Source organism: Dreissena polymorpha, chromosome 8 (assembly GCF_020536995.1).
Source record: "Dreissena polymorpha isolate Duluth1 chromosome 8, UMN_Dpol_1.0, whole genome shotgun sequence".
Taxonomy (NCBI): Eukaryota; Metazoa; Mollusca; class Bivalvia; order Myida; family Dreissenidae; genus Dreissena; species Dreissena polymorpha.
Window position 1 is genome coordinate 78365473 of NC_068362.1, and position 13413 is coordinate 78378885.

The following is a 13413-nucleotide window of genomic DNA, read 5'->3' on the forward strand; positions in this document are numbered from 1 at the left end:
TTGTAGTCCGTGCTAAACCTTCACACGACATCTCTACCGCAGAATCGGACAACGAAGGTTTGCCTTTGCAGGTAGGTTTACTGAAATAATTGTTGAAGCTCTTCGTACACGTATCATCTAGCTAATTGACCTATAAAGAGTGATACTAGTTATGACTCTTCCTCTTTTACTGCAACTTTCATGGTTATCGTTAAATCATCAAATGTTCGAACACGTCACTTTCTAAACTTTCAACGTTGGTTTACCATGGAAGGCTATTAAATACATATTATATTGTACTTGGTGTAAATCCAGTGGGCTCATTTGTAGAATTTACATTTAAGAACAAGACAACATCTTGAACGCAAAAGTATAACTTTGGCAGTTTTTTAACAAGCATATTTACAACTATATGAACCTGCAAACCCTGGAAGAAATTGGTTATTGTTTCGACGTAAGTGGAGTTTTTAATAAAAAGTACATTTAGACGGCATTGATGTTAGATATTAACAAATATAGCTTCTTTTTATGTTCTGCATTTCAGAAACGGTGTGCGGATGTGTACATGGGTTACCAAAGTTTACCTCAGGAAGAATTCATCAACATAGGCGCCTTTATGTTCGATACTTTAAAGGATCTGACACTAATTGAACCAACCTCGTGGGCAACGATTCATGCGTACATCTATTGTTAAAACTAACCAAACCATGTTTCATTTTCTGGGATTTTCATGTACAAAAGCCTTCACATAAGCGGTTATAAGAAAGTTATAAGCATGCCGTCACACAAATTCTAGAGTGTCACATAGCTACACTCTATAAAATGATATAACCATGAACCATTTTACATGTAATTGTATATTTTGTTTAGAATGCTAATACAGTATAAACAGTAATTTATACTAGTGATGCCAAGAAAAAAACCTACTACGAATACAAATTACAAGTTAATGCGGGAAGCGTGGCCAAAACAAAGGCCGGCTTTCTACAGCATGGTTTAGTTTCTATACACTAGATTTTGTATTACCACACTGAAAAACACCGCGAATTTAAATGTTCATAATGTTAAAATCTTTTTTTTAACCATATGGTGATGTATGTCACTGGTGAATAGTTTGTTATAAAATCGTCTCTAACATATTCAATCACTCACCAACACTTCAGAAATCCGATTTATTTTTGATGGCATATCACCTACAGTCAAAAGCATTTGTATAAATACATGGATGATATGAAGTTCTCGAAAGACAACAGTATGCAAGAATAAACGCAGTTGAAAGGTTACCAATTGTTTAAGGTTAAAACGCTATTTATTTTATTTATTTTACATTTATTGCAGAATACATGTCGACGGATTTGTGCCATATGCAATATCTGAAAAGAACATCACCAATCTATACGAACTTTTTAGTCATCTTATTTGTGGAAACGATCAATTGAAGTGCACTCTTCAATGTGCAGCTGCACGTTTTGGAATTAAATATTTTGGAATGTATCTTAAACAGGTACACTTACTTCATAAAAAAGTTTTTTTCTCTGTGAATCGAATTAATTTTATTAAGAATGTAATTGTGCACTTAGAATCCGTTCTGTTTATGAATTAAAGCTTTTTACCCAGGATGTATTATAGACGACTTGACCGATGAAAGAACTCTTGATTGAAACAAATTTTCAAGTATAATTAACCTTTCCAACCTATTAAATGTATATAACCTTTTGATTTATAAGACTTTACATATAAAAAACAATTTCTTCTTATTATTTTTTTCAAAACTTTAACAAAACGGTGTTTAAGTCTATACAAACTGTTGAAATAAATATTTACATTTAACAACCATGCACGGTTCATAAAAATATAACAGGTTTAAACGAAACTACTGTACGTTCCAAAAAGAAAAAGGCTCATAGATTTTGTTTTGTATAACAAAACAGATAGGTTTTAACAAGAGTCTTATTCATACTCGACAACCATCGAGCAAATGTGCATTAATTAATCGATACGTGTTAAACTCACCAGACGTCTGTATTTAAGGTGTTCGTATATAATCTGACGATTTGCGTGTCATGAAAGTAAGGTCTCAAAATAGTGTTGTATTCGAAGAGCACTTGCAAGCTTGTGGATGTTTTATTACCAGAATAATGCCAAAACTGTTTCATATTTCACATTCAATCATTATAGCGTATTGTCTTCACTAACGAGGCTCTTTGAAACGACATGTTGTTTTGTGTGTTTTTTAACTTCAGTTAACAGAAGCGTTTGAACAATCCAAAACCCAATTTATTGACGCTAAAATATTCTTTGAAATTCACGGCATCTACATTGAAGAATTTCAATTGACTGAGAAAAGTGTAACCCAAAATCTGGATAAGCTCTTGCAAGAAATATTCGTTACTGAGATTACTGGTATGTTCAACATGTACTGTATTATAAACCAAGTTGTGTCAAATTTCATAAATGTATTGATTACAATTAGTTTGAGCAGATAAATTAACAATACAAATAACTTAATCATTATACAGGTCCTTTTCATGCCGAATTATTGGGTGGCGTTTTGGATTGCAACATTATCCAGCATTTTGAGAATAATCGTTTTTACGATCGAGATGTCAGGACGATAACCGGCCTTAATGTAAATGCAGAATCCAGAAAACGAGAACTGCACATTTACTGGGGGAAGGCAGCCAAAAATGAACATAGTTATTGTTTGATCCCATTGTTTAAAAAAGATGACCAAACATTTACTCAAAATACCAACGTTTCTCAAATAAAGATAATAGTAAGTAATTTGAAATCAATAATTGAATCCATATTTAAATGTTATGCTTAAATATCGTTTATTTCTTTCATACATACTATGTACGTATAAATAATGTGTATATTAACTAATACTTGAACATATTTCGAAAGAAAACAGTTATCCGTAAAGTTTTTTTTACTTCTTACCGCCATTAGTCCTTAATTTAATTTCAATATGGTTTTGCATTGAATAAGGACAATATTAAATAAAGAAACTTTAAGCTCCTGCGAAAATTAAAAAATAAATATTTTGCGTTACAATTTAATGATATTTTGAAATATGTAAGTGAACCGTAAAGAGGCGGCTTTGTTTTAGGAGTAGGAGTAGTATGATTGATTGTTGTTGTTGTAATAGTAGTAGTTGTTGTTGTTGATGTGGTAGCAATAGTAAGAAGAAGAAGAAGAAGAAGAAGTAGAAGTAGGAGTAAAAGTATATTTCAAAAAATATATATTGTAACGAAATGAATGATGATTGTTTCCACTTTCTTCTATACCTATTGGATATTTATAAGTTTATTTCAGCTTCACTGATTATTCCTACTACTCCGTCGTCCAACGAATAATACTACTCTATAGTTAATTACTATTATCATTGCAGGAAATGGACAGCCGAAATTGTATCGGAGCAAAAATAGCAGAACAGGAATCGAACAGCTGGAGACCATATTTTGAAACATTTGAAAAATCACAGAATGTTGTGTATGAGGAGCTACAAAACATTGAATTTCTTAAACCTGATTGTGCAATGAGAACGTGAGTTCATCGTACTTTAAATATTAGCAGCACATGTTAACACGTGTTTAAAAATCAACATATATTGATATTCTCTGCGTTCGCAAATACATTTCGAGAAGTTAAAGTCCCGTTAAGCCAATAAATAAAGCATACACATTTATTACGCATACATTTTTAATGCAAATGAACCCTGTAGTTAATTATTAGAAAAATTTCTTGCAATATGTTAAACATTTCAGGAATAGTAAAACGAAAATAAAACAATAACAAGCGCAAATTTTAGCATTTAAAACGTTTTTCAGAGCAACATATTTACAATTTCAATATTCATTTCAGAATCGATGTCCATGGATTCAAAGCATATAAAAAGCCCAGTGGTGAATTCTACTCTGTCTACGAAATGCTAAGCAACTTGCTGTGTGGAGACAACTCATTAATTTTCATTTTACGACTAGCCGCAGCACGATATGCAAAGACGCACTTTGAAAAATATGTTACAAAGGTACCGACATTTGAGAAGTTTAGTCATATGTTCTTGCTTTGTAAATAAATGTTATAACAAATCGAAATCGAAAGTTTTTTTTTCCTTCTTGAACTTATTTAATATTAATAGCATTATTTGATATTATTTAAAATTGAGTTGTAAGTCAAGACAACCGATAATTATTAGCATTTTATATCTTTCAGCTAACAAAAACCTTTCATGACTGCTTCGAAGCGAATGTCTTTTTCAAAGCGCATGGCATCACAATGAACGAACAGATGACATGGCCAATGCACAAAAGAGAGTGTGTGTCTGATGCATTTGACAGATTAGTGCGTGAAGCAGTTCACGACGGGAAAGGCAATGGTAGGGAAGATGTCCTTTATAATTAATTATACAGTTATACAATACAACTAATACAATTTGTTTTCAGTAATAATAACAATTTAATAACTACAAGTACTGTACGTATGAATATGACAATCTAAACAATATTTGATAAGAGGAAATCTTGACATTGCAGCCCCGTTTTACGTAGAATTTTTGAGTGGTGTCTTAAATCGAAAAATCAATCAGCACTTTGAGGGGAAAACATACGACGGAGAAAAAGTATATAAAATAGCCGGCCTGAACGTGAGCTTAACTGATGCTTCCAGTGGTTTAGAACTGCACGTTTACTGGATGAAGTCGAAGGATCGTGTAAAAAAGATGTCGTACTGGATATTTCCCCTCTTTAAGAGTGTTCTAAATTGCCCTGGAATGGTATAATTTAATGTTGTCATGTTTGTTTTAGAAAACATAAATGACATTTCCAAACTGTTTATTCCTTAAGGTTAAAACAAATCAAAATAGAATATACATTGATAGAATGGTTGGTAAGGCTACTTTAAAGGATACGTCAAAACAGATGATACATTTTTCGTGCCATTTGTTTCCAATCACTTTATTATTATTTGTTGCGTTCATGTTCGTGAAGTTTTTATCAGGGTTTGAGGACAATTACTACATAAAATTAAATTTCTTGTGTGTTTGTTTAATTAAGTCTATCATTAAATATTAAATATTAAAAAAATAATGATATGCGGAATCATGATTAAAACAGGCATTTGCGTTAATTACAGTAAATAAGATGTACGTATTCTGAAGTTCGTAATAACATGCCGATTGACTTCGTGTTGTATGTTAACATTACTTTGCAGGAACTGTGTGAACGTATCTACGCATTTTTAAAGAATGATACCGTATTTAAGGAAAACACATGTTTGGATATGATCAACACACGTAATATATTTGAATTTGATAAGCTGAAAGAAAAAGGCATAATTAAAACGGACAAATCTTTGATGCAGACCATACAAACGTAAGTCTTTTGTGTCGTTTTTTTAAATAACTGAAATGCGTTTGACGAGTAATTTTTGTGTAACGCATTATTTTAAAATAACTAATTAACACTTCGTATGTCAGTAAATATAAATGGAAATGTATTCATGTTGATATAACCCAAGAAAAATTTAGTCCTTATTTGTATTCTCTTAGCAAGTTACGACGTATATTATGTCTTGAAAACATATACAAATGAATGAAAGTACAGCAACCATGAGACTTGAGCTTTAAACTTGATTGTAATTTATGATTGTGTAAAATAGATCTGCACTATGCATTAGGTTTTTTATTCACTCTGTTCAGCGGCAATGATACATATGGATTATATTGAAAAATTAAATGCAAAGTTTTTATTCATTTAAACAAGATACCGCATTCATATTATTGCTGAAAACATTAATTTTAAATGACCGTTGAAAGCACTTGACTTTTTTCGGCGATGAATAATTTCCATGTTCTGTTAGAACCTAACATAATCAATCAAATACAAATTTGAGCTTGAATTGAGATTCTATTGTAAAAACAGAATTATAGTTTCTTCAAAATCTTGCCGTTACATTTTTATTGGAAACCTTGACATAATTGATACATGTTCAGCTTATCATTCATTTTAATAAGAATGTTCTTTTGAACGAAAACATTTATCCGAATGTGTATACAACACAATTACTCGAAAAATGCTCGTCCGCTATTAATATGTGTTTGATACATTCAATCAAACCCCTTAAATATGTTTACAAAATGAATATTTGAATTAGTTAAGCAGAACAAAACACAGTCAGTTTTCTTAATACAACCTTCATGTACTTACAAATTACAACATGGTCCATCATTCTACTTTATTGCAGGTCAGAGTTACTCCTGGGCTTGGTCTTAATTGAATAACTCGTTGAAACTATTCAACGCAAAAACATCGTGGTCTCATGATCCAATATATTAAATAATCACCCATGTACAAAAGAATCGAGATGCCATTACTTTATATCATTGACTACTGCCTACTGGTTATTATCTAGTCACTATAGTGTTTGCGTACGTGCTTACGTATCTCTCTCACTGTGTGTGTGTGTGTGTGTGTGTGTGTGTGTGTGTGGGAAGGGGGGGGGCGTTATTTTGAAGTTTATGAGGTCCATCCGCGCCTGAGGCTGCATTATGTGTAGACATGTAGTGTTCCAGCATTTCAACCTAATTAACTCAGTAGACTCACGAAATTTGGGACATAGCAATAAGATAATTAAAATAAAATACATTGCAATGAAAGGCATAATTATGTGCACATAAATACATGAGGAAGTAATTATGTTTGCTATATTTTAACCAGAATCAAAGTGGAGGGATTTACTGCCTATGAGATGCCTGGTGATGAAACCTCGTGCATGTATGAGTTCATGAGTTACATGCTGTTCGGGAATGCAGACATGAAATACATCATGCGTTTGGCTGCGATGCGTTACGCCCTTCAAAACTTTTGGCAATATGTGAACAAAGTAATACAGAACATTTTAACACATTACATAAACTAGCAAAGTTTAGGATGTTTCTAGCTATAGGGGTGATGTATACCCATTGAAAATGTACAAGTTTTTTTTTACCGAATGAGAGATCACGTTATATTAATATATTTACAAATAATAAGACTACTTAGCCTCAAACTGCTCACATAGACAATTCAATACATCTGTTAGATAGGTTTGTTCAAATCTATCTCTGTCATGCGAATTGCAATACCTAACGTCCATTCTTATCACAATACGTTTGTTTAAGTTGACAGGTGAGTTTGGAAAGCGCAAATCTGTCAGCTCGAGAGTTAACGACGCCAAACTGTTTTTTAAAATACATAACATTGAGTATAAAGAAACTGAGTCGTCATCGATGGAAAAGTGTGTTCTTTTGTCATTTACTGATCTTGTTCGTGAAATTACCAATACAGGACAAGGTAATTTTATATTAGAACAGTATCTATATGAATATGTTGAGAATATTTATAAACTGCATTATTTTATCGTGGTCGCATGTTTACCGCCAATATATATTATTTTAAAATGCTTACTCTTTTTGTGTTCGTTTCCAGGACCATTTTACGTGGAATTTTTGCGTGGTGCTCTTAACTGCAAAATTAAGCAATTCTTTGATTTCGGATTATTCAAACGAACACTTTCGGAAATATCCGGTTGTAATGTAACCTTGACAACCAGTTCACCACCTGGACGAGAACTTCATATTTATCGGAAGAAGACGTTTAAGGTTCACGGTGGTCAAACAAACCATTATAAAATAGTACCTCTGCTTAAAAACGAGGATCGCAGTAAAACTGATATTTAATAAATGGTACGATATACACAAATTAAAGCTACCTGCATCTTTTGCGTATATAACTATACTTTATTGGACGTTTCTTTTGGTATCAGGGAAGAGCAGAACAGCCAACACAATGTAAATACGTTTGAACATATGTACTTAGTTTATTGTGTTTGGGGTTTCCTTAAATGGATGCCTATAATGGTCTTTTAATATATAACATGTTTACATGTATTTTATCAACCATATTGTATTAATTAATAACGTCAGGGAAATAATTGATACAGATATAGAAAGTAGAAAATGATTTATGTTTGCCATTTAGTAATTTGACTTTTATTGTTACTTTTGAACAATGTTTTTAAGATAAATAATAACAATACCTGTGAAGATCAGCCATGTTTTATTAAAATTTGAATGAAAGGTTATAGGACTTAAATTTAATTTAAATCTTCCATTCACTACTGTAATGTGTATCAGTTAAATTGATGAGCAAAGTCCATTCGAAAAGCATACCATTTTTCTTTTCTTTTAATACCACTATTTCAAGAAATTGTGAATGACTTTTACGAGTTGCGGAAACATAAGAAATCTATTCCATCGATCGATTACTACGCAAGGTAAAAAGTATGTTGCTTTAATGAGCTTCGAGAATTATTTCCAACAATTCATTGATTTAAATTGGTTTGCAAATAACGAACATTTTTACTGAAAGCGTATTGTAGGATAAAGCCAATCCAACAAGCCCCGCCGCGTTTACATTTCGTCAACTAGTTCGCTATATTCTAGTACACAAAGACTTTAACCTTAAATATGTATTTTGATCACTGTGCGTCGTAGAAAAAAAGGCGGATTCACTATTGATTTGCCGATTTTGTTTTTTTGTTTTGTTGGATTTCAGTGATGTTATTTCAATTATTAATGATATTATGGACTGTTGCTGAGCTACAATAGACTATATATTATTGTAAGCTGACACATGGTGGTGTGTTATTGCCATACTCAAATGAATCGTTTATTTGAAATGTATTTTCTGAAATAATTATAAGGTATGTCATGATTAAAAGACATTTTAAATGACTTTTGTTGTATGATTCAAACTGTGATGGGTTCCTTTTTTGTTACACTTTTCGCATTTTTTATGTTTCCCGTGTTTAAAATTTAATTAAAAATACATCCACATATTGTCGTCAACCTAAAACCTAAAAGTTTAAACGATCCTATAGTTTTCTTTCACAATGGCGACCTATGTAAAAGACCGAGCCAGTCCGATTGAGATTTTTCTACCGTACCCGGGAAATTTAACGCTAAATCAGTTGTTGTCAGCTATTTTTTTAAATTAATTGTATATTCGCATTTATGTCAATTTTTCTGTAAAATGGCCTCTATATTATCGGAACAAATACTAAAAAAACATGTTGATGCATTTTTTTTAAAGAGAAGTTTGTTTAATTCTAATCGGCATACCTCGCTGATTTTCATAGATAAAGGTAAAGGAAGCTCAGCTATTAATAGGACAGCATATTCTGGGGAAAAGATTTAATAATAGTTTGAAAACGTTCATTTTAAATCAGTTATATTCAATCCATTATATGTTTATAGATCAATGAAACAACTGTGCATTTTCTGTATTGTATTTTACATTTGTCGTGATTCTGTAAATAAATTGCGAATGAAAACGTAAATAAATAACGTTAAACGCGATCATGAGTGTAACGAAAACGAATTATTTCGAACCTGCCATTTTTATACGTTAAAGCGAGTATGGTATATAAACAGCATAATAGCCGTGCGATATCTATGAAACTCGCTCTTAAAGTGATATTATAGGCATTTTTCATTGTTGAATTAAGCTGAAAAGAATTAACAGGTCAAAAGAGTAAGTTAAAATGTGGTTTCTGACCAATTATCTGCAACTCATCTTGCTACCAGTTGTTTATAAAAATATATTGTATATTATATATTTAACGTGACCCACCCAGTCGTGTTGGCCGAAATTATCCGTAAAACAAAATGGTGTCTTTGTGTCATAAAAACGAATCTGCACTAAAACAAAATTTAGGTTCACATTGTACATGCGTGATCAGTTGTCAAACGAAAAAACGGTTGATATTCAAATGCATTATTTTTCTCTTTCCGGGATATTGTTTTAGTATGTTGATGCTGCATTAACAAATATAAGCGTAGATGAACTGAAAACACCAAAAATAAACAACGGTTGCGATAGACACCTATAAACTGTTAGATGTCCATAATATCACTTTAAGCGTGCTCTCTCATTTTGCATATTTAATAAACTTTTCAAACAGAAATTACAGAGCCACATCAGCGCACACACTATGTTTGATTCGTTTGTTGAATATTTTTTCTGTTTTAAACACATATTAGGTCATATCGAGGAGATTTAGTTAATCTTACGATGTGTTAATGGGCGAACTCACGTATTCAAGTCGTATTCCACTATGTGCTCATACCTACTTTTGGGAATCATCATGAAATTATTGCCGTACGTAACGAACAAAAATGCCTAAGCTTATTCAATTAGAGAAAAAACAATAATCAAAAGAGAAAAATTATATGTTCATGCACATGGGCATGTGAAATCGCTTCCATACATATAACATCATTAACTTAGGAAAGGAAACAACGAAATATAAAGTTTGGTATGATATACACGTGCAATTAAATTAAAGAGCATGGTGTAATTAAAGCGCATGTCAAGTTTTGAATATACTGCTACGTAACTTAATGTTATAACCCACAAACGTTGTACTGTAACAGAACGTTTTTTAAGATAAGTGGTACAGAAAATACACGTCGAATATGTTTTTAAAGATATTCCTGGTTAATTTCTACGAGAATGTAATCCGCCTCCCAGTTTCGCTGAATGGTACTACTCCCCCGTACCCCCAAATTTTTTCTCGTACCCAAAATGTTTCGTACCCAATTTTTTCGTACCCAATTTCGTTTTCGTAACCAAATTGTTTTCGTACCCAATTTTTTTCGTACCCTATTTTTGTTTTCGTACCGAATTTTTTTTTCGTAACCAAATTTTTTTCGTTCCCATTTTTTTGGCATAATTTTTGTACCCAAAATTTTCGAACCCATTTTTTTACGTTCCCAAAATTGTCGTACCCACATACACAATTGTGGTGATGTAGATAAACTTAAACTGATGCTTTTATATCCATCCTCTTCAAAAGCATCGTCACACCAGTATTGTCAGTACTTTGATTTTATAACAAAGTCTCAGAGGTAACATTGTCTCTTATAGGAACACAAATACACGTAAAGTTAGCGTGCATAAAATGAAAAAAGTAACTAGCTGCTTCATTCATGTCACAGGAAGCTTGTCGTCAATTTATACTTTTCTTATATTCGACCAATTATCAAACACGACATAAACGACAAACTTAGAGCGAATAAAAAATATTTACTTATAAATTATGTTGTCTTGCTTGCAATACGTATTGTTCACTAAATTTCGTATTGTGCAAACCACGATGGCTTTTCAGTTAGTGAGTCGCTATGAACTCATGATGAATTAACTCTTAATGATAATTGAACTTCTGTAACTATATCGTAAAACACTTATTATTTTATTGACACCGTGTGAACTGCTAGAATAACAAGTAATGCATCAACAACAAAGTACGGATCAATAGCGCTGTTTTTATGACTTTATAATTCGTGAGTAAAAAGTACTACTCGCAGATTTATTTTTTATCAATTATCTTACAGCATATATTTAATGTGTATATGCTGTCAAAAAAAGTTTTGTAAAGGGAATTTCCATCATGAAATAATATTCATAACGTGATAGGTATTCGATATCCAACAATGTTCATATAATGATGGTAATTGCAAATGTTTTTTTTAATACTAGTATTAACTGGTTCTCATTCTACCATTGTCATCATAATTTCTATGCTTTTTACGTCTAAAAGGGGCATGTGGTTGTTAGTTTGTCTTAGCTATCTCTTTAAGATAAATATGATGATAAACAGCAAACACACATATCGACCTGTGCGTGAAGACACGCTCTTTATAAATTTGAATGAGATGTGTTTATTTGACATTTACGATATACAAAGCTATAACCTAATTTTGAAAAATGGCTTGCATCTAAGATAATGCAATAGGAACAACTTCAGTGCCTTATACGCTTTGATTGATACATAGGTTCCGTTGTAGGTATCTTTGAGTATAAAGTGCAATCTCGAGAGCATACAGACTAGCATAATTAAGATGTGTGTGCATATTTCTTTTCGGATAGCAATATTTTTGAAGGAAAAAGTAATTTTACAGCTATTATGATGTATTCGGAATGTCAGATATTCATCCTTCTTAAACAAAGTTTTGAAATGTATAGAGGATATTTGTTGGTTTCGATGGAATATCGATTTTAATTTACGAGTGATCATATAAAATAATATTTTCCCGAATGGCGCAGCCACGAGTGAAAAAATATCTTTGTTATTATCACGTGTGAATTAAAAACAATATTCCATCAAATCCAATTAATTTCCTTTTCATTTTATGCTTTTTTAATCCCCGCCGAAAAAATTTCGGAGGGGATATAGTAATAGTCTCCGTCCGTCCGTCTGTGCGTCCGTCAGTGCGTCCGTCTGTCCGTCCGTCCGAAACATTGTCCGGAGCATAACTCTAAAACTACTGAAGAGATTTACTTGAAACGTGAACTATAAACAGATGGCAACTAGGAGAAGTGCAGTGACCAAGAAACATAACTATATCTACCTTTGTTTTTAAAATTACCTCCCCTTTAATATAATTTCAAAAAAAATTTGTCCGGAGCATACCCCTAAATCTACTGAAGAGATTTACTTGAAACTTGAAATGTAAACAGATGGCAAGTAGGAGAAGTGCAGTGACTAACAACCATAACTCTATCTACCTGAGTTTTTGAATTATATCTCTTTATTTAATTTCAAAGTAATTATTTTCCGGAGCATAACTATAAATCTATATAGGGGTTTTACTTGAATCTTTAAATATAAACAGATGGCAAGTAGGTGAAGTGCAGTGACTAAGAACCAAAACTCTATGTACCTTAGTTTTTGAAAAATCTCCCTAAATATAATTTCATAGTAATTTTTTGCCCGGAGCAGAACTCTAAATCTACTGAAGGGATTTACTGGAAACTTGAAATATAAACAGTTGGCAGAAGGAGAAGTGCAGTGACTAAGAACAATCACTATATCAACCTTAGTTTTTGAATTATCTCCCTTCATTGAATGTCAAAGTAAATTTTTGTCCGGAGCATAACTCTAAATCTACTGAAGGGATTTACTTGAAACTAGAAATATAAACATATGCCAACTAGGAGAAGTGCAGTGAATATGAACCATAACTCTATCGGCCATAGTTTTTTAATTACCTCCCTTTTTTCATGTCCATATATTTTATTCTCTAGAGCAGAACTCCAACACTATATAACTAATTGATCCATCAAGTATAAATATATGACACAGGTACCATGTTTTACAAATATTATTCTACTCTCTTAAACAAATGCTCTCATACAAGAAAAAACATTTCGGCGGGGATTCGGCACTACTGTGACAAGCTCTTGTTTCACTTTGTATTTACATACAAGAGTTAAACTGGATCATTTCGCTGGAATTATGACGTCATTTGTTCGAAATAAATGACGTCATTTTATAGTTAAACTGTGAAAATTATCGATAATTTTCACTGTTATTTTTCACTGTTTGAAA

The 13413-nt window shown here is 32.1% G+C and overlaps 2 protein-coding genes across 13 annotated transcripts in view; both read left to right on the forward strand.

The window, feature by feature from the left end:
• Positions 1–13413, forward strand: part of LOC127841885 (uncharacterized) — a 287569-nt gene that overhangs the window by 157421 nt on the left and 116735 nt on the right. For 11 of the 12 annotated variants that reach the window (XM_052371004.1, XM_052371005.1, XM_052371009.1 and 8 more), the window contains 3 exons: positions 7–71; positions 524–657; positions 1318–1483. In XM_052371004.1, coding sequence (XP_052226964.1) covers positions 7–71; positions 524–657; positions 1318–1483 — 365 coding nt within the window. The remainder of the gene's footprint in view (positions 1–6; positions 72–523; positions 658–1317; positions 1484–13413) is intronic. The other variant, XM_052371003.1, reaches the window with a different exon arrangement.
• On the forward strand, positions 3824–8755 carry LOC127841893 (uncharacterized). The gene is made up of 7 exons (XM_052371022.1): positions 3824–4012; positions 4198–4360; positions 4518–4756; positions 5194–5354; positions 6699–6864; positions 7142–7313; positions 7449–8755. Exons 1-7 carry the CDS (start codon positions 3911–3913, stop codon positions 7697–7699), a joined length of 1254 nt encoding a protein of 417 aa, XP_052226982.1. The 5' UTR covers positions 3824–3910; the 3' UTR covers positions 7700–8755.

Bases quoted from the DNA above. Each gene is read 5' to 3' on its own strand.
- LOC127841893 (XM_052371022.1), top strand. From the start codon at position 3,911: ATGCTAAGCAACTTGCTGTGTGGAGACAACTCATTAATTTTCATTTTA. The intron at 4,013-4,197 runs GTACCGACATTT...TATATCTTTCAG, and splicing joins TTGAAAAATATGTTACAAAG to CTAACAAAAACCTTTCATGA. The intron at 5,355-6,698 runs GTAAGTCTTTTG...TATTTTAACCAG, and splicing joins TTGATGCAGACCATACAAAC to AATCAAAGTGGAGGGATTTA.